This window comes from Empidonax traillii, unplaced genomic scaffold (genome assembly GCF_003031625.1).
Source record: "Empidonax traillii isolate 1590-97213 ecotype Southwest subspecies unplaced genomic scaffold, ASM303162v1 scaffold8:size5222938, whole genome shotgun sequence".
Taxonomy (NCBI): domain Eukaryota; kingdom Metazoa; phylum Chordata; class Aves; order Passeriformes; family Tyrannidae; genus Empidonax; species Empidonax traillii.
The window spans coordinates 2926947-2954946 of record NW_020955201.1 but is presented as its reverse complement, the minus strand read 5'-3'; the positions used below and the strand labels follow the sequence as shown (position 1 = coordinate 2954946).

At 38.1% G+C, this 28000-nt stretch overlaps 2 protein-coding genes across 6 annotated transcripts in view; one reads left to right on the top strand and one right to left on the bottom strand.

Moving 5' to 3' along the window:
• The window catches only part of ANKDD1B (ankyrin repeat and death domain containing 1B), a 28945-nt gene extending 27027 nt beyond the window's left edge, over nucleotides 1–1918 (top strand). The window contains exons 14-15 of the mRNA XM_027882973.1: nucleotides 43–174; nucleotides 506–1918. Of these exons, the coding sequence (XP_027738774.1) occupies nucleotides 43–174; nucleotides 506–564 (191 nt within the window). The 3' untranslated portion in view covers nucleotides 565–1918. The remainder of the gene's footprint in view (nucleotides 1–42; nucleotides 175–505) is intronic.
• Nucleotides 15–27527, bottom strand: POC5 (POC5 centriolar protein). Of its 5 annotated transcripts, XM_027882933.1 has the most exons (14): nucleotides 27361–27527; nucleotides 25719–25850; nucleotides 21097–21196; nucleotides 17057–17204; nucleotides 13970–14148; nucleotides 13419–13595; nucleotides 11193–11297; nucleotides 10297–10476; nucleotides 9066–9228; nucleotides 5754–5872; nucleotides 4881–4994; nucleotides 3904–4080; nucleotides 2071–2257; nucleotides 15–320 (listed from the first exon to the last, which is right to left on the bottom strand). In XM_027882933.1, the coding sequence occupies exons 3-13, from the start codon at nucleotides 21178–21180 to the stop codon at nucleotides 2108–2110; spliced, it is 1596 nt and encodes a 531-aa protein (XP_027738734.1). In that variant the 5' UTR covers nucleotides 21181–21196; nucleotides 25719–25850; nucleotides 27361–27527; the 3' UTR covers nucleotides 15–320; nucleotides 2071–2107. The 5 variants fall into 5 exon arrangements, with proteins under 5 accessions (XP_027738734.1, XP_027738727.1, XP_027738742.1 ...); XM_027882926.1 differs by lacking the exon at nucleotides 15–320 and having other exon boundaries at nucleotides 1992–2257; XM_027882941.1 differs by lacking the exon at nucleotides 15–320 and having other exon boundaries at nucleotides 1992–2257; nucleotides 13970–14103; nucleotides 27361–27525.
• Nucleotides 27528–28000: the final 473 nt, after the last annotated feature.

Sequence of the window (28000 nt, the reverse complement as noted above, 5' to 3'; positions counted from 1 at the left end):
CTATTTCCAGCATATTGAAAAAGTACTTTGTGTATTGCATAGGGAAAAAAAGTTACAAGGAACATGGAAACAGAATGTTGCTCATCTGGTTACACGGCATGCTGCTGGCTCATCAGAATCCTGTCAAACGTCTATATGAAGATCTGGTGGCAGCAGGATTTCAGCCTTTAGCTGGTAAGTTGACACAGAGCACATTACACGGCCCTCCGGGAGACTGCAGTGTGGTGCCGACATCTCCGCTGGTGCTAGGATGGTGTGACTGTGGCAGGGCTGGAGGACATTCTTCCTCTCTGGGACTCTGCCCTTGCTGCAGGGTTAGGCTGCTTGAGAGAAAGCGTTTAAGTGAGACTTGAGATTTCTAAAGAAAGGCAAAAATGAGCAAACTTTCCTTCCCTCCTTTGTCTTGCACACATAGTTGAATTGTAACTGGCCCCCCTTCAGTTAGATTAGTTTGACCTTGTAAGAAGCAGAGCATGCCAAGCAAGTGTTTTCTTTTACTTTACAGAGAAGATCAGAGCTTCAATTAGTGCTGGCATGGACTCCAGAAAATGTGCGGTTTCATGAGTTCATCAGTAAAACATGGCATATATGGTGGAATTACATGTCAGATGGAAAATGACTTTCAAATAATATCTTTTCTGGAAAAAAAAAACCTTCTTTTTTGGAGCTGTACAACTTTTTCTAAGCTAGAAGAACTTGCACTCTTGAAATGTAGGTAACTTCTTTCTCAAATGCTTGCTATACAACAATTAAGGAATTTAAGAGTGAATGGCTGACTGGTAATTTATGACTATACTGCTAAGCAAGAGCCACCCCTTGCAATTTCTACACCTCACTTAACATTGATGCCCTAATTCAATACTGCAATTTAAGCTATTTTATGTTCGACGTGAAATGTAAGTAAGATGTTTTCTACCTGAAAAATTAAATTAAATAAGTAAAAATTATTTGTATAAATAAACCAACACTTCCAGAAATAGGCTGGCACTTGACCTCATTTGGGATTCAGCTTTTCATAAAGTCTTCCTCGGATTATGACAAGTCATTCTTCTTCAGCATTTGAATTATATAGTGAAAATACACAAAAATATCATGTCTAAACCCACGTGTGCTGGCTACAGAATTTTCTATCACACTGTATACATACTCCAAAAAGAACATTTGATATTTAATACTTAACACATCTAAAAATTATTTACCTGTTCATATCTTAAGTTAATACTTGGTAGTGTCTTGCTGAACATATTTAAAGGTTCTCTCATTTAATATATTGCATATCTGAAAAATTATGTAAAATGTGTATCTTCTCTATAATAACATAGCAATATTTTTATCATGTAATGGAAGAACTGAATCCTCTTTTCTGTTTGCATATAATTTGCATGGTTTTGGACTGAAACCTACTGCTTGTACTAAAAAGATAATCTGTATCTTTGTGTGAAATCTTACACCAAACTGCCCTATTGTGTGCATCTTCTTTTGACGTGGCTGTGAAGCATCACAGGAATATGAAGAACAGAGTGGTAAATCCTCAGATTATGCAATGCATCAAGTTCTGCAACATTAGCTTGGAAAATGAGAATGTTTAAGAATTTGCTGGACTCAGTACCTCACCTGGCCCAACCTGCACCCTGGTATGTGAAGGATACCACCCTGTTGTTCTTCATCTAAGTACACTAAGATGTAGGATATAATTAAGGTGCATATCAACTATACTTACTTGCATAAGCAACTAAAAGCATTTGTAACAAAAATAAATTTAATTTTCTTTTGAATACAGATGTTAGTATCATTGGAACTAAACAAAGAGATTCAGACAAAAATCAAGTTGTATCCTTTATTTAAAAGTGTGCAAAAGATTCCTTAAATAGAAAGGATATATCTTAATAAAATAAGTTCTCAAGTAGTTTGGAGGTAAAGCAACAGTTCAAGTTTTTTTTCCCCTCCAGATGTTTACTACAAAAGCACTTTTACATTAAAAAAAAACACCCTTTTTTTAGCAAAGGGTAAAAACATGATATGTCTTTTAGGCCCTATTACATCAAATCTGAAAAGACTGGGAGGAGGTACCTTGACAAAAACCCCCACTGGTGATAAAGATATTCACTCAGTCAACAACTTTTATTGACTGAACACTGCTATGGGTCTGGCCCTGAAGCATTCGCCCAGCTTGTCCTGCAGGTCTCGCAGCAGTAGAACCAGAAGAATGGAGCACAGTTCGAGGATATTTGGCAGCAGTGGCTTGCGATACAGTTTGCTGAAAAGTAATCAGATACATCAAAACACTTAATGGTACAAAAAAAATCCCATTAAATTAGCCCCAGCTGAGCTGTAGTTTAAACAAAGATTTGCAATCCAGCAAATTGAAATACACTTACCAAAATAGAAAAAAAAAGGGTTACTTTAACAGAATGAGTAATTTTTTTCCTTTCTTATCTGTAATACAGTTTTTAGAATGCCAAGTGCTAAACTTCTAACTAGCTATCGTGAGCTTTTATCATCTCTATCTTATTTCAAGGTTGGTTCTTTTTTTTTTTTTTTACCAAACTGTTTAGAATTTTTCTGTGTAGTGCTAATTTAATCATGCCAGTTTTCCTTTTGAAGCTTATTATTTGCTATGAGGAAGTCTCTGAAAGGTCTCTGAAATTTTCAGGAAATTTTTGCAATTTTATCAACAATCAATTTTCTGCACAAAAAACTAGCCACCTTCATGTAATAAACAGTAGTCATTCTACTTTTAATCAATCTCTCCCTTCTCAGATTAACTCAAGAGAAATACTTCAATCTGTCTTCCACTTAGGCATTTATTTTCAGAAAGAGTACACAGAATATACCTTGAGGTGGGGCTGTCAACATTTATTACATTTTCAGAAATCAGTTTTCGATACAGTATTTAGGTACATTACTTGCCCCACTAGTCACATACTCTGAACCCAGAAATTGTTCTTAATGAAATAATTATCACACTGAGCCTCTAATCCCCTAAGGACATACAATTTAATTATGAATTTCTGCTTAGGAGGCCAATTTCTAGAAAGCTGCATGCAGCCTGCCATAGGGCTCTGAGTCACTGCAGGAAATGCGGGAAAGCAGAACATCCCTCACACAGCTACCAGTAACTCCAGCCAGATTAAGGGATATGAAGTAGCTCTGCTTGCTCTGGTTATATCACTGAAAAGAAACTGGACTTTCAGATAACACAGAGAAAACTCAGTTCCTATTTTAGAGGTTAAAATATAACAAAAATTATCTTCAATCATTCCCTATACCTCCAGGTAAAAGCATTTTTTGCTCAGGTTGGTCTATATGTGTGGTGATTGCCTAGGCCATTTGGGTCACTTGTATAGTGCTCTTGTATATTGCTTCTATATACTCTATGAACGCAATATTTATCCTTCAGGATAAATACAGGGAATAGGTTAAAAAAATACAACAAGCAGCAGACTTGACTAATTTGATTGCCTCTGGACAAGGGTTTTACTTTTTCCCCCTTGCCATTTGCTGTGCTCAGCGTGTCAGGTGAGTCTATACCTCTACCACCTCTGCTTCAGTCACTCCTCCTGCTCTGTACCATAACTCGTCTTTAAACTGTGGTGGTATGGTGAGGACACCAAACCTTGCTGGATCAACTGAGTACTTCTTATGGAAGAGGTGGCTAAGAAAGAGAAACGAGACTACTATACCCGTGAAATAATTACTACAGAAACAAGATAAATATATTAAAGTGGCAGTCTCCTCAGCAGAGCCTTCTTCCCAGCCCAAAGACAGCAAGTACTGTTTGCTATTTTAAACAGGACTCAACTCTGAGTTTTGTCTAATACCTCTTCACAATATAATTTTTCTTTATACTATTACCAAATGTATTGTAAGAGGAATACTGTAACAAGGAGAATTCTGACTTACCTGAGTGACTGGATGATGTTTCTCAACAATGACTGAACTCATGGGTGGAGCAACTCCCATCACTGCTAAACTCCCAGAAGTTCTGGATTTTTGTCCCATATCAGCTCTGCCTGTGATACGAGCAGTGATTGTTCTTCCTGCTTTCTGTTGAGCAGATGTTATCACTTTTGCCATGGGCTATAAGTAAATTAAATACTAGTTGGTAAAAAATGCTGAACACAATATTTACAGTGCTCTAATATTTTTGCTTAGTTTTATCTGCCAGGTGCCTAAACAGGTAGTCCACTTATATGACAACTTGCTCCACCTAGTTGCAACCATCTTTTTCCATGCTAAGTATGAGATAGCATTTCAGGCAAGTGACTTCTGTCCTGAGGGAGCAAGGCTAATTTGACAAAAATCAAGCAGCATGGATAGCTTTGTTTTGCTCACTGACTGCATACTCAAATGACAGCTGAAGGCACTTCACTGTGGAAAGCCTGTCTAGCAAGGACAGAGCAGATACAAAAAACTTCCACGCATATAACGCTGCGTCTCTCTCTGACAGCTGATAGCAAACTGTGTCGCATGGGGAAAAGAAAGGAGAGCAGTTAGTACAGAAAATGGAATGAGAAAACATTTCAAACAGCAGGATAATGAAGCAAAGCATACTCTTTCCATAACAAAAGGGTATCAAGTCAAACACCAGTTGCATTATATGTAAGTGTACATGCATTCTTCTGTTCCTTATTTTGCTACACTTCTGCCTTCTCACCTCCAAAATTAATTTAAAACTGCTCTTAGCATACATGGGTTTATGTAACATTAATGAGCATTTGCAAGCTAGTGTCTTCACACAGCTATTTAAACTCTTCAGCAGTGTCCTCAACTACATACCTGTGTTGCTCTGAAAAATGCAGAAATGACAAAATCCAAACCAATATTTGTTATAACTAGGTCTTAAAATAGAAAAAAAAAAGTTAATTTTAGCTTGTTACCAGTTTCTGAGTTGATGTCACACCAGATCCTGTTGCTGTGCTAGTGATGATTACTGGAGAATCAGAATCTAGCCTGGTCTGAGAAGTGCTTGCATGACTAAAGTGGCTAGAAAACTGTGAATAAAACCAGAGTTTACAAAGAATGAGTATAACTTCCTAGAAAATAAAATTTTACTCTTTAGAAAGTCAGCTTTTTTACTATTCTAATTACCCTTCTAATTTTAATGTCTTTGCAGGTATTTTATCTTTTTAGTTACTGTTTATTGGCTAATTTAAAATCACTTGTCTAAAAATCGTAGAAATGGTGTGAATAGCATTTGTCACTATTAGAACAATAAATCAGGAGAGAGGCACACACATCTTTTAACCTACATTTCAGCATAATTTGGTTTTACAGTGGCAATGTTTTCAGGATGACTCCAGGGCAGGTCAAGAACAACCAAGCTACTGGATAATGATCTTGCTAAACTGACATGACAGGACAATATACTGAGTTCCTTCTGTGCCTATATGTGTTAGACCCCTAAAAAAGAAGCCTTAAGTCAAGCCAGTTTTTCTTCTTTTCAGAGTATATTATATTTAGGTGTTTTAAAGAAGAAATAGGTTTTTTACATAAAGAACCTTGGAGAGCTAATTCTGCTTATTATAATGACCTTGTCTTCGTTAGTGTAATGCATTATCACTAAAATAAAAAACAAAGCTTAATGAAAGTACAAGTCACGGCAGCTGTGCTCCAGTCACTTCACTTTTACAGTTCAATCTGAACACACCTACAGATTTCCTTTTACACTTTGACTTTCTTAAAAAAGCTCCAAGCAAGGAAGTTCAGTTTCATTTCTAGCAAATACAGTTCTGTTCCAGGAACACGCTTACCATGCCTTCCAGCTGAAGAGTAGTTGCCGGTGGAGGTGGTGGTGAGGGTGGATTATACTGTGAAGGAGGTAGCCTTCCTGCAACAGTGGTACCATTATCATTTCTCCTACTTCCTATATCTATTATTAGAAACACAAAGTAATGGGATCAGCAGATAATCTAGCAAATCATAAGGGGGGAGAAAGGGGAAGATAAGTTACTGTAAAAATGTTAGTATTTCTTTGGGATTTCTGTATAATCTAATGAAAAGGATCAGTCTGTTCTTTATAGGTATATACATATCAAACAAACATTCCTGTATTTTACCTGTCTTTCGAGGAGCTTGGAAATGTTTTTCAAGGGGCTTGTTTCTGTGTTATGTCTCGACATCTCTGTGGCATTTGCCACATATTTCTAGTGCAAAGAACTGAGATTTTTCATACTGCTTGACAACACTAAATCCAGCATGCAAGAGCTGCTCTTATGTGAAGGGCCAAAATCCAGTTTAGGTGGAGAACAGCAAAACATAGAAAGGTCATATTGGACTTTCATGAGGGTGCAAGATCTCTAAAGGGGCTTATTGGTAGTAAAATAAAATGCTACTTTAACTTTCCTGATAACAGCGCAATTTCAAGAACCCATAGCTCACACTCACAGTGTCTTATCCCCACATATAGACATCCTGGCTGTAGGGCTGGGATGATCTACAGGCACCCCACAGCCCTCATGTCCCCTCAGCAGGCTAGGCTGGGTGAGCCTGAGCTTGTGCAAAATCCATCCAGGATTCTTTTGTCTTGTAATGCAGACATCCTGGGGATGCCAGATCTGCAGACATAAGCCCAGTACCTTTTCCAAGCCTTTTCAGCCTTTTCCTTTTAGAATACAAACTTTCTTAAAGAAAGGAGAGAGAGGTGTTCTTATTTACTCTCCTATTTTTGAAGCAGCTGATGCTAGCAGGAGTTCCAGGACAGTGGAACTTTGCTCATTCCAGGGACTAGAGTGACACCATGTGGTAGTAGTGGTGTTTGGTTTTCTACTATTCTTTGAAGTAAGCAGGAAAAATAAAAGGAAGGTGCGTCAAGTCAGTGCACTGTTGATAGATTTCAAGAGTGAAAGAATGTCAGAATATGCATTTTGGACATATCTATGTATGAACACACACATTAAGCTTAAGCATAGACAGGACCAATGCACAGTTAAAGAACAATCAGATCTGATCTATGTTATTTTAAAAAAGTGTTACGGTTTTTATAAGCAAAAAGTCATGAGTTCCTGTTATTTCAATGTTCCTTTAAATAAAGAAGTTAAAAATAATCTTAATATAATACTACTAACAAAAAAAGGTCAGAAAATGTGTGAGATAACTTTTACACCATCAACACTGACACTAAATGTTATAGACCCATTAAGGTTGCAATACTTGCACACTATTAATAACCTACGTTACAATGTACAGGATGTGTGTGTTATCTGTATATTGTATGTATATTAAACATACATTATATTAACCTAATCATAAATCTGTAAAGGGATGAAATTTTGTTTTTATTTCCAATGAGAGTAGGTGGCACTGCAGTGTTCATATAAATTTATGACTGATTGTAACACATGGAAGTTTTGATGTCCAGAGATTACAAGACTAGAACAATTCACAATAATCATCTACTCTGACATTTGAAGTCCCTGATATCCTGATTACAGTTCTGTTATAACTGATGAAGACTGGAAATCAACAGGTGTACAACTTTATAAATAATTATGTAACTAATTTCATTAAAATCACCATCTGGCAGTAGCAAGAAAGATACAGTGTGCCTGTGGCAGGGGAGAAGGTGGTATGAGAGGTGGTGGACTGCTTGGGACCAAGGACAACAGTCTGGCAGATGTTACGAAGTCTGATTAAAAAGCATAATGCTGGACACACAAAAAATTAGTTACGGGTACCATAACATCCAACACAGCAAAATCTCTACATATTGTGCTGGTGCAGAGTATCAGTTCCAGCTTCATAGTAAAAATCAAGGCACATCTTTGGTCCATGAAACTCAGGAGTTGATCATGGCTGCTCTAGAACTCATTTTTCTTCATTTCTTTCCTACTTACCTTCTTCTTTACAGGACTACAGACACAGTGCTTTTGTTTCACACCACCCATCATTACTAGTGATGTTGTCTGTTGCATGTTTTTTGAAAACAGTAAACAAACAAATAAAAGCTAAAGCTTCAATACAGAGTAGTTTTTAATTAATAACACAGTGAATAATAAGGTGTCTAGGAAATGCCCTATAATTTTACTCCCAGACTCAGTATATTCAAAAAATCCTTTGTTCTTGACCCTCTCCAAATACTGATCCTATGTTTTTATAGCACACAGCTACTATATTAGCTAGTGTTATATGAATTTCTAAGCAGTTGCACAAATATCACTTATGTTTAACAGGCTTAGATAGCCCCTCAGGTAAGTATCCTCCTATACCTTCTTCAGGTTTTAATTTTCTCTTCATATCTACATTTTTTGGTGAAGAATTTCTCTAATGTATTTCAGAAACTTCTGTATAAGATTGTTAAATTTACCAGCTGAAGCTACTTGTCAAAGGACATTAACCACTGCTGTCAGTACAGGTGGCTGTTGAGCCACACATGCAGCTATGACTCTCCCACTGGCATAGCTATTTTCTCTTTAACATAGATTGCTGCACCAGCACAATCATGTTCCCACTGCTACAGACTGTCTCTGAGGGGGTGATTTCATTACATAAGTAAGTGTGCACAGCTCTTTCCTGTGTAGCTGCATGGGTTTTACAGGTATGCTGCTGATATAATTAGACTGGTGTTTCCTGTTCTGGCACAGAATTACAACTAAATCCAAAACCTGAGAGATTTGCTTGCCCTTTTTACATTCAAAAGCAAGACTAAGAAAGAAGGGAGAGCTGCCTGGAAAAGTTGATTCCTTGCACACTGAGATTCCAGAGCATAAAGGTATTTTCAGGATTTCCCCTTCAATCCCCTGTAACCTGGTATTTTAAGAAGTTTCCCACCCTTGGCTTCTTGTTCTGCCTTCAGCTGCAGATTATCACTCTCCCAGCAACGTGTGATGAAGAGAACACATTCTTCCTTTCAGCTATAGCAGTGCAAAGTTCAGTGTCAGGATTTCTCAGTATATTCAACAGGACTTTCTAAAGCAATAGAAACTTAATAAACTTTGTGTTGCTACAAGTTACCAAATTAAAACAAAAAAGCAAAAAGGAACTCTGTAAAAACAAACAAAAAATCCCAAACAAACCCAATGAAAATGCACATGCACTACCAGATTAGAGCTGCTGTTCATACTAACCAGGATCTGGTCTACTGTCCTTGCCCTGAAACATGGTCATTGCTTCCAGATTCAAAGCACATACACCACGCATAAAGGCTTTCTTCATGGTGTCTTCATACTGATCCCTTTCACTGTGCAGTCGCAGAATCTCAGCTTTTGTCCGTTCCAAATTAGCAGTTAGCTACAAAACAGAATAAGGAAACACTTCTCTTGGACTTCTGAATGCAAACTACAAACATAATAATCAATTTGCTTTAAAAGTCACTTACTATATTTACAAAGATACGTACTTGAAGTTCACAATCTCTGGTTCACCAGAGATAAACAGCTAGTAGTACAATTGTAGTACAATTTCTTTGTACTACAGCACAATATTAGTGCTAGAGCATGTCAAGGACAAGAAGACTGTCAGACCCTACCTAACCAACTAAGCAGAAATGTATCTTGCAAGCTTTCGTCTTCTACAAGTTAGGCATCTGGCATAACATAGAGTTCTGCAGGAACATGGGTTCACTCAAAAGAAGAGTAAGTGCTCTCAGACAATTATTTAAGCATTGGGTGAACTGTCATCACCATTCTTTAGATACTGTAAAAAACTAAAAATGCTGAGAAAAGAACAAATCAAGTTCCTTTTGTAATTCACTACTTACTTTTGTGCTGGTAAGTCACATTCGGTAAGCCTGTTTCTAAAGTTCTAGGTTTAATTTCTTGTTGAAATACAATGCTCTTAAAACTTATATTTTAAAACTGTTTACTTACCATGCACAGGTTGACAACTTGACCTTAAGCTCTGAAAATTCTTTAACAAAGTTAATTGGCACATTGAAGGTCAATTTCATCCTTTAGCAGAATAGCTATTATAGAAAAAATACTGTACTCATCAAGGTCATTCAGAATAATAATGCTCTTCTTCATTAAAACCTCATAATGCATAGCCAATATTACCAGGATGCTGTTAGAAAACAAATGGCATTCCTATTGGTGGGCAAACAGATTCATCTCATTTCAGGAAAATCCAATGTATTTCATCTGTGCATGCAGATCAGCAACATTTTATAGCAGATGCAGGGAAAAAGTCACGTCTAAAAACATAACAGATCTTATATCCACTCAGATGTTCTTGTATAGCTGGGAGGTCTGTTCTGCTAGAAAATCCTTACGTTTGTCAAGTTTGCTGAGAAAGAGGTACTTTGGAGGGATGGGAATTGGGAGCAAAGGAGCAAAAGAATGAAAAAAAATTTGAATTCACCTCTGCAATTTTGGCTTCATAATCATTGGTGAGTTGAACACAGACATCTTCTGCCCTCAACTGACAAGCTCTTGCTACTTTATCTTTCCACTTTTCTTCACTAAGAGAGCGCCACGCTGCCCACACTTTCTTCATCAAAGTTGTCCGAAATTGTTTGTCTGCTATTCTATTTGCATATTCCTTAGGAAACAAACATAACCACATTGTGTGGAAGTTGAGGTTTGCTAAAAATTTAAGTGTGGATGATTGTTTTATAATTTATTACAATTTATTATTAATTTATTTACATAGACCACAGTAGGAACACCTCAGCTGAGTAAAAGGTCCTGCAGCAAAGCAGCATTCAAACAGCATCAGCAAAGCTCCATGTTATTCTTCCGGCACATGTCATGGAGCATTACTGTCCCCACTATAATGTGTATTTGTTAACCCCTAAGTTACACAAAACACTGGTTTTACTTGTTTAATGACACTCAAGCAATAACCTCACATATATGGCACAAACACGCATGTGTGAAGCTATTTAGTGGGTATGTGGCACATTTGGATTTACTACAGAAATCATATAAAAATCAAAAAAGTCTCCAAGATCGCAGATGACTAGCATGAAACACGTATCTTTTAAATGAATTTAGACTTCAGGATAGTTTAAAAATTCCTTTAAAACAATTCTATTATTCTACTCTGTTTCAAAGTAGTCATCAAAAAATGGCTTGGTTTTTTTCCCATTCAAGAGAGCATTCTGACAGCAGTTTCTTTGTAAAATTGGTGTTTTCAAACTGTTGTTTGACATTGTTAAACACATCACAATAGAAACACCATTATTTCTTCAAACTGTAACAGGAACTGCAGCAGCTCTGACCCTTTTGTGTTGCATTTTTATTTTGTGCACATACCTCTTGACTTGCTTTAACATGCTGAATCCGCCACAGCGTAAACTTTCTCATCAACTCTACTCTCTCCTTTTCCTTTTCTATTGCTTGGGTCAAGTTAGTAATTACCTGAAAAAATATTTGTTAACACTATTTCAACACAGCCATGATCTATTCAAATAGAATGCACTTTATGCTTCAGTTATTTTTCACTTAAAGCACTTGCTTGTAACAGATGCTTTCTACTGAATCTTCCCCTTACTCTAATGAAGTAGGAAACTGAAATCAGTAGTAAAATTCCAATGGCTTCAACACTCAGACTGCAGCACTTTCACTGTGTAGTTTTAGGAAAAGTTCAATTGAATTGTTATTTTCTCCTACATCTGCAGGTTTCTGAGCTACTTTCTAATAATTAAACATTACTGTAGCATAATTTCAGAAGCATTTTTTATTTCAAAGACAATTTTGATAAATCAGAAACATTTATATTAGAAGTTCGTTTCAGTGATTACTTAACTGAAGTGTAAAGAAACAACTTATTTGCAGAAAGCTCATTCAACTGTACGACCAAAATAAACTAGCTAAGTAGTTGCTAAGAACTATTTTGTTTCAGGATAGAAATTCATACAAACTGTTTCAATCCATCTTCAGAATGTTTCATGAAATACTGCCAAGAAAAAACTTAGTTTCTTTAAGGTGTTCAAAATGTCAAAATAAAACCAAATAAAAGTCAATTTGATACATTTTAAATAATTTAAAGATAAATTTTAAGAATGAGATCTTTATCATACTGTATGTTAACCCTGTATAAGCTACTTTTCTCTGCTTAAATAAAGCTAACTTCTCAGTTTCAGAATGCCTGAACAGTCTCAGCTACCTAAGTAACAATGAAATGATCTAAAATTAGAAGTACACTTGCATAAATTGGCAACAAATCAATGAGAAAACAGAAAGCAAATTAAATGAATCTATGCAATTAATTAATTTTGTTGAAAAAGTGTCATATACTAACATAAAACATCAACTTTCGATGCTGCACGCATGCTGATACACACTAGAAGTCTTAGCCTAAATCCATTTTCATTAATCAGTACGTTTTTGCCAATAAAAGCATTTGTGAGATTTACAATGTGAAAACAGGAATCTACAGTACTCTTAATTTGTGAGGCTTATGATTTTGGGTTAAGTCCATGTCCTAATACAGGAGTTTTGATAGTCATGGTGTGATACATGGAAGCATGGAAGCACTTCAACCTTCTATTCAGGTGGTAGCAATAGTAATTTTCTATTCATACCATTTTTTTAGAAACAGAACTATAAAAACGGCCAAAGAAAAATGTCTTTGGTAACAGAAAAGACATACAGCTTTCAAAGTATCCTTGGGAATTATGTCACATTAAATATGAGTGACATACAACGATAACCAACAGAATTAGAAGTCTGAATGATATATGCTGAAATAAGTATGCACAGATGCACTAGTTAAACTGTATTACAATGTTCTTGTATTGTTACAACATTTATATTTGTTTGGTCTGTAAGATTAGACTGTTTTCCAAAGGGACACAGAATATGATCTTCATCCATATTTTAATTCCTGCAATGTATGTTTTTTTAAAAAAAGGTGAATAGGAATTAAAACCCAAACTTCATTAAGTGTTCCCAAGAACAAGGTTAGAAATTCATGGTAGCAATAAGAGGATTTAATTATGTTATGTGATTGCAAGACTGCCAAGATTTCATATTCATTTCCACAAAACTAGTTAATATTGAAGTTGTTTACATTGTTGACAGCAGGAAAGTGTAAATCACAGACCCCAAATGTACAATCTTAAGAATATGTACAAATTTCTAAGAATCCTAAAACAGAGATCCTTTAACACTTCGGAGACTGCTATGCATTTGAAATTCAAGAAAACCAATCTAATAATTGAAAAACTAGAGGCTTTTGAAGTGTAAGAGCTAATAGACTCATCCAAGCCTGTGTGATCTTCATGAAATAAAGAAGGAACAAGAGTAGACCCTAGATTTAAGAAGTAAACAATGCAAAGTATGTACACACAAAGTGTTGAGTTTTCATTGCTAGTGTGGATGACCCTATTAGCAACAATGATTGGTTTTCTACCATACAGTCTAAATACATGACGTTCTGCCTCAAGAAAAATTTTGTTCAAACAGATGTACCAAAAAATTCAGTGTGGATATTTTTAAACAGAGAGGAACTGTTAAAATGTGAAACTGAATTACTACCTCATCTTTCCTAGCAATAGAAATTTCATAAGTATGTAGTAACTCCTTCAGGTTTTCCATCTCATTGCACAGTTGTTTCACATGTGCAGCATATTTCTCTTTTTCTTGTTTCATTTGAAGCTTGTGATGTTGAATCAAACTAAGTTTCCAATTTCTCAATTCTGTCAGAATGTTTGTCTGAAAAGTTAAAAAGATGACAGTAATGCAGTCAGTTAAACTATTCCCTCCTTCCTAATATTTTAATCTTAAAACACTTAGCAATTTAGGAGAAATGAACATTTACAGTGACGCCTTCATTACACAGGATATTTATAGCTATAAATATTACCAGACACAATGAACTACTGAATAATATCTGAACACCTCTAATAGAGACAGGTGTTCCAAAGTTTTTGAAATAAGATATTCTACTCTTTATATGCAATATACACTATCAACAAAAAAGAAAAACACCATTCGCCAGTGCAATCACACTGCAACTTTTTAGGCACTCACTTATTCTACAACACAGTTATATCTGTGATATCTATAATTCCGTACAAAATAAATACCTTAAGACTGCCAGTCCAGAGATCAAGTATATTTTCTATTTGATTGAGCTTTTCATCTTGTAAAGTTAATTCAGTCATTATGGTTTCACTGACTTCTCTTGGACCATGTGTGGACCCTTGTGAAGAAGTCGCTTCTGAAAGAATACCTTGTTCCATATTGGCCTCAAAACTCTGCCTCACTGATGTTAAGACTAAAAATGAAACAGAGAATAAGGATGACACTCTGGAAAGGCTAACTGGCCCACATTTTGGATGGAAGTCAGAAGTCAGGCATTGATAACAAAGAAAAAAGATATTTATGGCATCAGAAAGCTCCTTCCCTCACATGAGACACTGCCCAATTCAAATACATATTTCTAAGACACAAGGATATTTAAAAACCCACAATTCTATTTCAACATTAGGCAAAATGTACTGCTACCCTAAAAACCAGTATCTTAATGTCATTTAATTTTAAAAAGGACGATCACAGCAAGAACTAAAAATACACTATTGCCAGAACCAACATCTCTAAGTAAAGGCTTCTTGACTATTAACATCTCAGGTCAAAAATCTAAAATCTTTTGCCTTTTTCCTTAATGAGACTGTAAACTCCTGAACTCGGTGGTGTTACTTGGAGCATTCACAAAGCAGCCTGTGGCTATATTTCCATGTTGATATTTACCTGCATCCATTTTCCCTAAAGTCTTAAATTTGTTTGTCTAACTAGAGTTTAGACTATTTGAGAAAAGAAATATCTACTGTGAATTTACATAATGCCTTAAACAATAAGCCTTCACTTTCAGGTGCTGTGGCTAACTACCACTGCAATAAAGGTTAATCCATGTCCAAAAGCTAATAGACATGTGTTTGAGCTAAGAATAAAGAACTTAATATTCAAGTAAACTGAAGAAATAAAGTATTGTTTTGTCTCTAGTTATTTCTGATAGAAAATTTGCTATTTGAGTTGACAACTGAATAAAAAAAATTGGAAACAAGAGGGATTAGCAGCTTCCTGTCATTAATAAACTTCAAAAGAATACTCTCCTTTTCTTCATAAACTGAAAGGAAACCTCCAACATTTTAGTGTTCACTTCTGAAAACAAATGTCTGTACAACTGGTTTCTTAGTGGACGAATACGATATTTTGGTACAAGCTTGAAGAGATAAGCTTATCTGTTTGCCAAAAAGCAGTATCTTCAGTGGACATTGGAAATGTATGTTTCTAATTTATTCAAGGTAGAGCCTGATGGTTGATACTCTTTTGCAGTTACTGTTGCTGTCTGGTCTCCTGTGCAAAGAAAGTCGGAAGAGCTGTCTGGCTCATAACTTCTCACCACACAGCTACTACACTCACGCTCCAAAACAAGCAGGAAATAAAGAAGAATCATGATGCAGAGGCAGTTATAACTGTTTTTTGATGCTTCTGTCAAGCTAATACATAACCAGACATCATAAAATTAAAATCAGCTTGAGCTGAAGAAGTCTCATCTAGCACATTGTTTATACAGACTAAATGTCCTACCCAATATCAATAAATAGATGACCAAAACCAGATTGTTCCTCATCACACAGCATATTAAGATTGGGCTTCAGATTTTTGTCCTTCTTTCTTACATAAATGAGAGAACTATTGCTTAGTTAATGGCAGAATTTGAATACTCATTGCTTGTTAGAATCTCTAAAATGAGGGACATGTCAGAAATGCATCTAATTTCTATGATGGAAAATCTGGCTGGCATTTGACAATATAAATTATCTGACATTACCACTGTTAAATATTCCAAGTTCTGTCCTTCACCACTTGTTCCCATTCCTGCATGTCACTATGTTTTTCCTTCAGTTGTGATGTGAAGTGCATGAAGGTTTGTTTTGATTTTTAAACTTTTACTATTTGGTTAGATTGCAAAGATATCCAACTTATACAGCACAGTTTGCAAGATACTTCCAAACAAACAAAACCAAAACAAAACAGAACAAAATGTAACCAATAAAAACAGGATAGTAAAATAGACTGACAATTGTCATAGTCTGAGATCATAATATTACAAGTCCATCACTCCCCTCCTCTTAGTCCTCCCTATGTACAGATTATCCTAACTCAGCTTTCATTTTTCTCATTTACCGCATCTGTTACATGTTTATATTATCATTTGATGCAACTTATCTTGGCTTTCCAGCATTGCCATAATTTTCTAGTTGTACATATATAAATTTATTTCTTATTTCTAATGCACTCCTTCTGTCACCACTATTCCTTCCACAGCATTGCATGTTACAGTGTGCTAAGGTATCAAGGAAATGAATCATCTGGATATGAAAAGTATAGAAATCTACCTTATTAAATAATTTCCACATGCATTTACTCCAACAAATATCTAGACTGTATTCTTGTTACAGTAGAGGTAATGAAATTACCTGTTTATCCAGATGCCTGTTATCCAAATACTACCTTTGGATTTTTTTCTGTGTTGCTCTAGTATCTGACCTGTTCTGCTTTTATAAAGTAAATAAGCTCTGACAGATGTTCTTACACAACATGCTATTAGTGGCCCAAACTGAGAGTAGCAATTTTCTAAAATGTTCTCAGAAGCGTAATGGATCCATACTGCGGACTGGAAGCCCAAATAGAAGGAATTTTTCCACTGTTCGAGTATGAGTCATCATTACATATCTCTACAACAAACAATTTGCTGCTCCAGTCTTAGTAATTTTCAAATTTAATCAACTAAACTGGTAACAAGAACAGGAAATTAAGATTTATGTTTTGAAGCTTAAAAGCATTTGGACATTGAATTGCATAGTACAGCATGTTTATTCCAATTACTCTCCTTATTTGGCTGGAAGCTTTTAGGGAAGATACCATGTATACCATGTATACCTAAGGTTCCTGAAATAGAGACCGCTGTTGGTCTCAATATCATCACAGAAGAAGGGGAAAAAAAATTGCAAACGTGAAAAACTAAGCAGAAAAGCAAACTTGCAAAAGTGCAAATGTACTATATATATGCTATATATATTTTTTAAACTGAAGCTATTGAAAAACCCAAGTCAGAAAGGTTGTATCATTGTTCCTTATGAGAACACATAGGGGTTTGGGCATACTACCTGGAGTCTTACTGTGACTGGCATCATTTGTTGCCCTTGCAGATCTGTCAGCTGGTCTCAGTTCTGAGGCAGGTTCTGTCCACTTTGATAAATCCTGTGCAAACTTTGGAGTCACTACAGTATAATGAAGTGGCTCTTCATATTCGTCCTGTTGCAACATGATGACAAATAATTATAAAACTACAATTACATTTCTAAAGCTGAGGTATATGAAAGGAGTGGAAATTACTTTCTATAATTTTTGAGAGGTAAAAAATTAAGAGGATCTCCCTTAAAGTTGCAAAAGTGAACTTTTGCTTTCCTACGATGATTGTAACAATTTAACTTCTTCTTGTTTCATATTCACATCCATTCTGATTACAACTAGATGCACCATAATAGTTACACAGAAAGACTTTGCCAGATGCCAGAACTGGATACTAAACAGGAATTTTAAATACAAACAAGAAGTAGAAAAAAAATCCAGTTTCAAATCATGTAAGCTATTAATCACCCTATATTATTTCTAATCACTCCTACTGCTGCAAAGAAAAACATGTATTTTTATAACCATGACAAAGATGTTACTGAACACAATCACACTTTACATTCTGTACCATTACAACTTCTTGTAAAGCAAATCATTGAAAGAAATTTGATAAACCACTATTTTGCTCTGAGTAGATATAATTATTCTCACCTTGTATTATGCATTTTTAAAATTGTATAGGGAATGTGCATATATAATTATTACAGAAACCCTCCTATTAAGAAGTTACAATCTAATATAACTGGTATGTGGCATTAGACTATGCACCAAAGTAAGCCAATTAACATTTTTTTAAAATCTCCTAATTAAACAGATTTTCAGAATAAAAGTATTAAGTGCTCATTGTAAAACTGTAAACTATATTACATCTTAATCCAGTACTTCATTAAAAAAGTTCCAGTAGAAGTTACATGCTGAAACCAATCAAAGCCGCTACTTAAAGATTTGGAAAACAATGCCAGTTGGAAAATACTAAACCAGACCATTATCAGTTATTTTTTCTTTACTTAGTACTATCATACTAATTCTGATTAGTATCCCCATGAGGTCAAACCTCAGAAATCAAGTGTGAATTGAAAAATTAATTTCTTCTTCAAGCTGGGGAAAGTCAGAGTGAAAACAATCAATGAAAGGTAACAATTACGTGCAATATGTTTTTGAATCTAATAACTGGAAAGGATAATACTTTAAAACTATGTGTAACCCTTACATTTGTGTGGGTTTTAACTAATTAGAGAATTTAAGAAGCTCAGTTTTGTACATTTCAGCTGAATTCTAGTTTCGATCTAAATGTCCATTTCCTATCTTCTAAACTATGATGTTAAAATTAAAGCCAAAATAAACGTCTATGAAGCTATATAATTACAAACAAATACATAATGTATTTTTTTTGATAAGCAAGAGTGTCACATTCTATGTAAAAGGTATACTCAGCTGCAATTTTTCTGTAGCCATATATTTCTGAATGAATACAGTTTAGATTTTATCAGGTGTCAAAAGAAGAAAACAGACAACTTCAGATTAGTTGTTCAACCAGGAACTACACGGATCTATAAAAAACTCCCTGCAGCAAAATTTATGCAGAATAAAAAAATCTTTACCTTAGCTAATCTGAATTAAATGATTGTGCAGAAGACACTGGATCACTCCTCTGTCTTCTCCAAAGAGGTCATGTGACCAAATTGCCCTAAACAAGTTACTTGTCAGAGCTGATCCTGCTGCTTCCATGATTACCTTATCCAGTTCAAGGGACACAGTAGATAAAATGTCAGGTGCAAGTTGTTGGCTCATTTTGATTCACCAAATTTAATCATTAGCACATAATCTGTCCTACTACAGGCATTCCTAGCACTCAAAATACACATATCAAATTATGGCAGGAATTTTCTTTCAAGTTCTAACACTCTTATTAAAACTCAAAGAATCCACCGCTTGGGAATACACGCCCTTACATGCCAACAGAAAGTGTCAATAGATACTATCCAGTAACAACTCTGGAAATAAATGTTTATAAGTTACAGTATTACAACACTGTTAAAATGAAGTTAAAAGGCAAATATCAAAGAAAACAAAGTATCCCAACTGTAACCAGAAACTTAGACATAAAAAAAATAATCCTGGAGACTGCAGCAAGAATATGTATGGAAACATTGAGCGATTAAGTGCATCACCTCAATCTTAAATACTCCATAACAAGGATGCTGCAACTGGAATGCAATATTGACCAATTAATTTCCAATAGAACTGTAATAAAATTAACAATATATATATTTTTTTTACTTACTAGCTTGGTTCTCCTTTAAACAAAACTTTAAAGCTGTTTTGTCAACTACCAAAAAAATTTGTTGTTGTGTAAAAGTAGAGGTTCATAGTTCTAGGGCCTGAAGGTTGGTGGAACCCTATTATAAGTAAATGGAAATTCTAGAAAACCGGTGGATTCTTCTTATAGCAAAAAGGTAATAATCTTGTCTCTATTTAAAAGCAAAACTGCCAAAAAGACTCAAACCAAACTAAACAAAATAGACCTTTCAGAGTTATCTAAAGAGAGTAGAATACTTCCCTGTCACCATTCCTATTGATCAGCTGTGATGCCAGTGTTGTTTTTCAACAGTAATAAACTCCTACAAGAGGCAGCTAAGAACTGTGGACCTGGAGAAAAGAAGGCTGAGGGGCAACCTCATTGCTCTCTATAGCTTCCTGAGCAGGACAAGTGGGGAGGGAGGTGCCCATCTCTTCTGCCTGGGATCCAGTGATAGGATGTGTGGGAATGGCTCAAAGTTGCATAGGGGATGATCAGACTGGACATTAGGAAGCATTTCTTTACTCTGAAAAAGTAGTCAAACACTGGAACAGGCTTCCTAGAGAGGTGGTCAATGTTCTGAGCCTGTCACTGTTTAAGGGGCATTTGGACAATGCCCTTAGTAACATGGTTTAACTTTTGGTCAGCCACGAAATGCTTAGGCAGTTGGGCTAAGGATCATTGTAGGTCACTTCCAACTGGAACTATTCTATTCTGTGTTAGACATGTTCTCATTAGCAAAACAGTCATTCATTAATATTAGTTTATCATTCTCTACAAGGTAGCCTTAGCACCTCCTTGATGATCAACCAGATCATAACAGAAAATTCTGGTTCTTTAAAATTTGTAGCACTATGCTTTTATCCTATTTTCTTACCACAAAAAGCATTGCAAATGCAGATGTATTACTATTGCTAAACAAAGATTAAGAAAACTTATCTATGAGACTTGACCAAAAATAGAGAAGTATAAGAATTGCAGAAATGAATTGCCTCTGAACAGGCATTTTAAAAAGTACAAGTCAATCCATATGGAAAAAAAAAGAAAGAAAAAAACCAGCTTAATTTAACAGTGTTTTTGCTGTACATGCTCATTCCACCAAGTGACAAATGTAGAGATGCACTTCTACAGGGCAAATAACAAACCCTGTTTTTGTCAAAACTATCCTGTTTTGGATTGAATTCTACCAAAGGTTGAAAAAACATCATCCACAACTTACACAGGAATAACCAATTATTATAGGATGAAAATCTGCTGCTTTCAAAAGAAGAGAACAAAGACTTTATCCAGTATCTTTGCATCCTCTCGAGAAAAACCTAAATTAAACTTTTGCTTCATCCCTCAAAAATAACAGCTTTCTATCCTACTGTGTCAGATTCCGGTTTCTTCAAAAGACTTAAGAACAAATACAAAATAACACCAGAAAAAAAAAAAAAAAGTAAGAAAACTGTACTGTTTTACTTGCAGCTACCAACCTCAAGTTTAGATAAGATTTTCCACATAAAATGAATTTCTTGTGAAATGCACAAAAGGGGAACCAACTGAAGATATTTTAGCATCACATTTTTGTGGGGTCTAATTTGTTTATTTTTCCTAATGTTTTAATTATTTTCCTGTATAGGTAAAACATAAAGATGCATGTTTAGTTAGATTTCCTCATAATTATCCTTTGTCAAATAAAATGTGAATCAAATAATATTGCCTCTTTCCTACCTGAAGATCTGAAGAAAGAGAACTGTCCGGAACAGAGTCTTTTGGTAAAACTGGGCTTGTGCTTTTCTCCTCATCTGATGACATTCTGCATAAAGTTAGTCTATAAAACAGTAGAAGCTGAACTTCATTTTTCAATTTCAGTATAAAAACATATATTCACCAACATTTTCCACAGAAATGGAGATTCTTCTGTAGAAACTGCATCAATACCCACTCTGTGGGCTAAACTGATTGCCTAGTCTCATTACACAATGCTAGGTAGGAAACTGCCTGATCCAGACCATACTCAAAATCATGGAAATACTTCCACTGACTTATAAACAAAACAAAAAAGGAAAGACCCCAAAGCAACAATGTCAGTTGTTACAGTTTCAGATACACTTCTGTGTCAATCCCTCATTCTAATTCACACTGTACTGTTTTCAAACTTATCAGCTTCTTCCAGTACAAAATTCCTACAACATAGGAATGCCTAAGCTACACTCTCCTATCCAGTGAACAACCTCAACCACAGCCCAAGATCAGACGATGCCCTAAATGCTCCGCTCAGTACACTGAAGCTGAATGGTCAACATCAGCCTACTGCCACTTTTTTGATCCCTCTGCCTTATGGGCCCAGGAAGAACAGATACAGAAGGACAAGTAATGCCTTAGGTTCAAGTAATCATTCCAGCAATTTCTAAGCAGGACACTGAGGCTTTCTTTGAACATTTGGGAAGTAGGCAATGTTGTAGAACTGATAAGAAAACTTGAAGACTTTGTGAAAGATATATGTATCTTTTCATCTACTACAGCCACAAAGAGGTCCTTGAGTGAAGAACTGAAGCTCTTGTGATAAGACTCAATAGAATAAGGGGGAAAAGGACTGTAAAGTACATGGGGAGGAAGATAAAAGAAATTAGAAAATGAGTACAAATGGAGTATAAAGAAAGGTGAATTTGCTAATGAACAAATAGCACAGTGATCAAATTGCCTGATGCACATGGAAGACACATTGAACACAGAGTTGTCAGAAGAGAGTAAGGACACCACTATAAATAACCACAAGAACTGACTGCTCATGTAATGTAGCAAACAACTTGGAAGGAAAATTTATTTTAAGAGAGACCTTTACCACTGTCAATTATAATATTCTTAGTTGTCTTTTAAACAGATGTGTTTTCTGACAGAAATATAATTTTTAAATTGCTAGTTACACAGTCATTAAATTGACAGGAATATCTCACTTCAACATTATCATCTTTTCTCAAAATATCAAATCCCCCACATTAACATTACAGCTCTGTCTATAGGAATACAGATGGCAATTAATTACCTTTTTGCTCTTTGAACTATTCTAGATACTGATTCTTCCTGCACCACAAAAGCTCTCTCTGCCACGGATATCTACACTTTTCAGAATGGCAAGCTTATTTCTGTGCTGATGATAGACATTTTAAAAATTATATAAAGACAATTTCAAATGCTGGTTTCCTACTGCCCAAAGTTCAGAAGACATTATTACAATCTCCCCCTTCCTGCTGAGCCCTAGAATATCAACCATGTATTTTAAGTACAAAATAGGAAGTCTAGTGAAGGTTTACTATATATTTTTTATTGCTGTATAATGGTGTGTAGATGAGAATAAATACTAGCTTCCTCACCTCTTCTGTTTTCATTGCCTCCTGCTCCGATAATTTTCTTCTTTCCTCTCCCACACACAAATTACCTTATCTGTACCTTTGTTTCGGCCTCTCTACATAATAAAATAGCTTCTTTAGCTGTTAAATTCTTTCAATACCAAAAAATACCTCCTCAGTAATCTTAAAAAATCAGCTGCAACTTCACATCCTTTCCCACATAGACAGCTTCTCGAATTGTGGATCCTAATTATTCTAAAAGCCACAGATGCATCCAATTATGGAGGGGTGTGCATGCATTAGGGAGGATCACAAAGGACCAACTATCTAGCACTTACAGGAACTAGATGTGTATTTGCAGTTAGAAATTATAAATACTGATATCTTCCCTTCTCAGTCCACTTCAAAAGAACTGAACTGTTGATTTTTCTGAGACACGGGAGGGCAAACGGAGTTCCACGTGAAGACAAGAGTTCCACGTGAAGACAAGAGTTCCACGTGAAGACAAGAGTTCCACGTGAAGACAAGAGTTCCACGTGAAGACAAGAGTTCCACGTGAAGACAAGAGTTCCACGTGAAGACAAGTCCAAAGAAGTGGAAGAGAAAGTTTTTTCCTGAAAACTTTGTTCAACAACATCAGACATTCTCCTGATTTCTGTTTTCAGTTTTCTAAGACCATGTCCCTTACACACAATCTAGTGAATCTGGTTCTCTACCTATCACTGAAACTACTCCATGATCTTCTAAAACTCAAAAGGTTCCTTCCTTCATCATAAGCAATGCTACCTCTCCCCTCCAGACCACCCTTCCCCTCAAATCTGTTAACTGAAACTTACCTGTTTGACATTGTCTTATACAAAAAGTCATTTGCTGTCACAAGTTCAGTATGTTTGCCTCCTCTTCCCCATCTCTCTTCTTTATAACCACAAACTAGCCCCCCACTATGTTTGTCCAGCTGGTCTCCACCTGACTGCCTTTGCTGACTTGAACGCAGCTTTAGATTCCACTAACAGTTTAATGCTTAGAGTTTGAGCTTTCCTCACATTTCTATGTTTTGCCTGGTTTACTGTTAATGTTTGAGCCTAGAGTCTGCATTTTGATTAGTGCAGCATTTCAGTGAAAATCCTAGTGCACCTAAAATTCCAGACAAAACAACAGGTTGCATTACTAGGATAAATTAAGAGAAATACAATTATTTTAACCCTGTGTTTACAGACACATCATTGCTACGTCATGCTACAATCATAGCATATCCTGAGCTGGAAAGGACCCACAGGGATCAAGTCCACATCCTGGCCCTGCACCCATAACCATACCATGTGCCTGGAACATTGTCGAAACACTTCTTGAAGTCTGTCAGGCGTGGTGCTGTGACCACTTCCCTGGGGAGCCTGTTCCAGTGACCAACCACCCTATGGAGATGAACTTGTCCTTGATATCCAACCTGAACCTCCCTTGACACAGATGCATGCCATTCCCTTGGTTCCTGTTACTGATCAGAGAGATCACTGCCTGCCCCTCTTCTTGCCCTCATGAGGAAAGTGTAGACTGCAATGAGGTCTCCCTTCAGTCTCCTCTTCTCCAGGCTGAATACCCCAAGTGACCTCAGCCACTCTTCATATGCCTTCCCATCTTTGTTGCCCTTCTTTGGATGCTCCATAATAGCTCAATATCTTTCTTATGTTGCAGTGCCCAAAACTGCCCACAATATTCAAGGCGAGGCCACCCCAGTGCAGAGCAAAGCAGGACAATCCCCTCCCTCAACCGGCTGGTGTTGCTTTGCCTGATGCCCCCCAGGACACAGTTGACCCTCCTGCTGCCAGGGCACTGCTGACTCAGATTCAACTTGCCATCAACCAGGACCCCCAGGTCCCTTTCCGTGGGGTTGCTCTCCAGCCTCTTATTTCCACATCTGTCTGTACATCCAGGGTTGCCCTGTCCCAGCTGGCCTCTCTGTCTTTGAAAAAAATCAACAGCTCCACCCAATTTGGTATTTTCAATACACTTGCTTAGCATCCCTTCCAGTGCTGTCTCCAAGTCATTTATGAAGATGTTGAAGAGCACAGGGCCTAAAATGGAGCCTGTGGAACTCCACCAGTGCCAGGTCATCAGTTGCTGACCCATCACACAACATGTTTATCCACCTGTGTCCTTGACATTTTGTCCCGAAGGATACTGTGAGAGGCAGTATCAAAAGCTTTACTGAAATCAAAAAAAGACTACATCAGCTGGCTTCCCTTGATCAAACAGGTGGGTTACCTTATCATAAAAGGAAATTATGTTTGCCTAGCAGGACCTTCTTCTCATGCTGGCTGTGACTAATGACTGCATCAGTGTTGAACAATGAAGCAAAGAAATCATTAAACATCTCTTCCTTGTCTATAGCCTTGTTTGTGAGGTGACAATCTTCATCCTGTAATAGGCTCACGTTATTTCTGGACTGCTTTTTACTACTGATGCCTTTTAAAAAACTGGGTTTTTTTGTCCCCCAGAGTACAGGCAAGCTTTACCTCTAATTGAGCTCTGGCCATATGAATTCTCTCTGTACAGTGGAGAGCTGCATCTCTGTATTTCTCTCACATCACCTGACTTTGCTTTCACTTTCTTTTTTTTCCACAGCTCCAGAAGAAGATCCCTGCTCAGCAAGCTGGCCTAAGAATAAGTTGTCTGCTTTAATCTCAGTGAATAAGCACTAAACCCTTCAAAATACCAGACAAGTTTCTAGAAGAGAAATCAAGGGATACTAAGACACCATCTCTGGGTCAAAAGGCTGATTTGCTAAGCTGCAAATATTATACTGTGAGACACAAGTAAGAGGAACATCCTCACACTTACCATGTTCTTCTAATCTTACCCAAGCATCTGTCAAAATATACTTCCGACTTCATTAAAGAAAGATTCCTGCTAACAGCAGTAGCTCCTTCCATATGCATACAACTCCAATGCTAAGATTGCCACTTTTAAGAAACTAGATGCAACTATAAAGATTTTGGTCTGACTCACCATGGTTGCTCTCCTTCTCAATTTTGAACTAATTAAGCTGTGCTCAGGTTTCTGCAATTCTGGCTTTGTTTTTAACTAAAGGTGATGCTTCCAAATAATTTAATGTTTCATGCAGATCAGAGGACTCAACACCTAGGAAAGAGAATCACAGGATGCATAAGGTTGGAAGGGACCACAGTAGGGCACCTGGTCCAACCTTCCTGCTCAAGCAGGATCATCCTAGAGAACATGGCAGAGAATTGCATCCAGATGGTTCTGGAATATCCCCAGTGAGGGGAACTCCAAAGCCACTCTGGGCATCTGTTCCAGCATGTGGTCACCTGCACAGTAAAAAAGTTCTTCCTCATATTCAGGTAAAACTTCTTGTGCATCAGTTTCTCCCCATTGCTTCTTGTCCTATTGCTCAGCACCATCAAGAAGAGCCTGGATCCATTCTCTTGGCACCTTCCCTTCAGATGCTTATAGACATTGATGAGGTCTCTCAGTCATCTCTTCTCCAGGCTCAATAGGCCCAGTTCCCTCAGCCCTTCCTCGCAAGAGAAATGCTTCAGTTCCTCTCATCATCTTTGTAGCCCTCTGCTGGACCTACTCCAGGAATTCTATGTCTCTTAGGTCCTGAGGAGCCCAGAACTGGACACTGCACTCCAGGTGAGGCCTTACCAGGGCTGAATAGAGGGGTAGAATCAGCTCCCTCGACTTGCTGACACTGCTCTTCCTAATGCACCCCAGGATACCACTGGCCTTCCTGGTCATAAGGCCTCACTGTTGGCTCATGGACAGCTTGCTGTCCACCAGGACCCCCACATTCTTCTCCACAGAGCTGCTTTCCAGCAGGTTGGCCCCTATCCTGTGCTGGTGCAGGGGATTATTCCTTCCCAGGTGCAGGACCTGCCCTTATCCTTGTTGAATTTCAGATAGTTCTTTTCTGCCCATCTCTCCAACCTGTCGAGGTCCTTCTGAAGGGCTGCACAGCCCTCTGGGGTATTGGCCACTCCCAGCTTTGTGTCATCAGTGAACTTGCTGAGGAGGCATCTGCCCCTTCATCGAAGTCATGGGTGAATAAGTTGAACAACCCTGGGTCCAATATTGAACCTTGGGGACACCACTAGGGACAGAACTATACCACCTGCTGGTAGAGGCAGGATATACCCTTTCCCCTTAGCTGCACCCCCCTCCAAAGCAGCGCTGCTCACGCTTTTAACTTCTCCCCGGAGCCCCTCTGCAGCCGCCTGCAGTCCCGCGACCGCCGCTGCCATGGCAGCCGGAACAACAGGGACACGGCGCTCTGGCAGCGGGGAGCACGATCGGACTGCGAGCATGAAATGTTCCCTCTCTTTGCTTTGCTTTTACAGGGCCTCTAAGGCCACCGGCCCAACCACCCGGGAGCAGGGGGGACCTGTCGGCCCCCTAGGGAAGCTCGGGCCGGGGCGCGGGCGGTGGGTAAAGCCGCCGGGCAGCAATACCAGTGCGGTGGAGCAGGAAGGCGCGGTGGCAGTGCCGCCCCCGGCCCCGCCGGGCACGAACGCGGGTGCCTCGGAGCAGGAAAGCGCGGCGGCAGTACCGGCACCGGTCCCCCTGTGCAGGGACGTGGGTGCCGTGCAGAAGGCAGGGCGACCCCGGCCCGGCCCCCCTCCCCGCTCACCTGCGGTCGCGTTGCCGCCCTCACGGCCGTTCAAACCGCCCGAGCGGAACAGGAACCACCGCACCCACGGGCTAGGCGGGCCCCGGCATCGCATCCCCCTATTGGCCGGTTCAGGCGGCGAACCGGCCAATCGGACCGTCCGCCCGGGCGCGGGGCGTTGCCGGCCCCTCCTCGGCTGTCCGTCCGAGGGCGGCTCGTGCCGCTCGCTGATTGGCGGCGGCGCTGGTGGGGGCGCGCGGGGCGGCCCCCGGGGGGCGGTGCCGGCGGGCGCCGAGCGGGTGGCGCCGGGCTCGGATCCTGGCGGGTCTTGGGTCCGGGTCCTTCGGTCCTCACGCTCCCTGCGCGCCCCGGCCCGCCCCGCGTGATGGCCGTGGGGGTGCCGGGAAGGGGACCGTGCCAGCTTAAAACCTTTGGCTTGTTTAAGGTAGGGAAGCCTGAGGCTCTCCGTGTCGGAGAGCAGCTGCTGGCGGGCGTTCCTGTGCAGAATGAAGATTAAAAAAAAAAAAAAAAATTAAAAGAATAATTCCTTAGTGGAACTCCTTCGTCCTCAACACGTCCACCTGTGCTAATAGTGAAGCTAGAAAACCTCCCCGAGGAGCAGTTTTAAGTAATTCGTGCGATAATGTCGCAAAGGGAGCTC

What these genes read in the sequence shown, in the direction of transcription:
- POC5 (XM_027882933.1), bottom strand. Translation starts at nt 21,180, where the DNA reads ATGTCATCAGATGAGGAGAAAAGCACAAGCCCAGTTTTACCAAAAGAC. An exon ending in ATGAAGCCAAAATTGCAGAG is followed by an intron (nt 9,229 to 10,296) that starts GTGAATTCAAAT and finishes TCTGTTTTGTAG; the next exon opens with CTAACTGCTAATTTGGAACG. An exon ending in CTCTTCAGCTGGAAGGCATG is followed by an intron (nt 4,995 to 5,753) that starts GTAAGCGTGTTC and finishes TTTTATTCACAG; the next exon opens with TTTTCTAGCCACTTTAGTCA.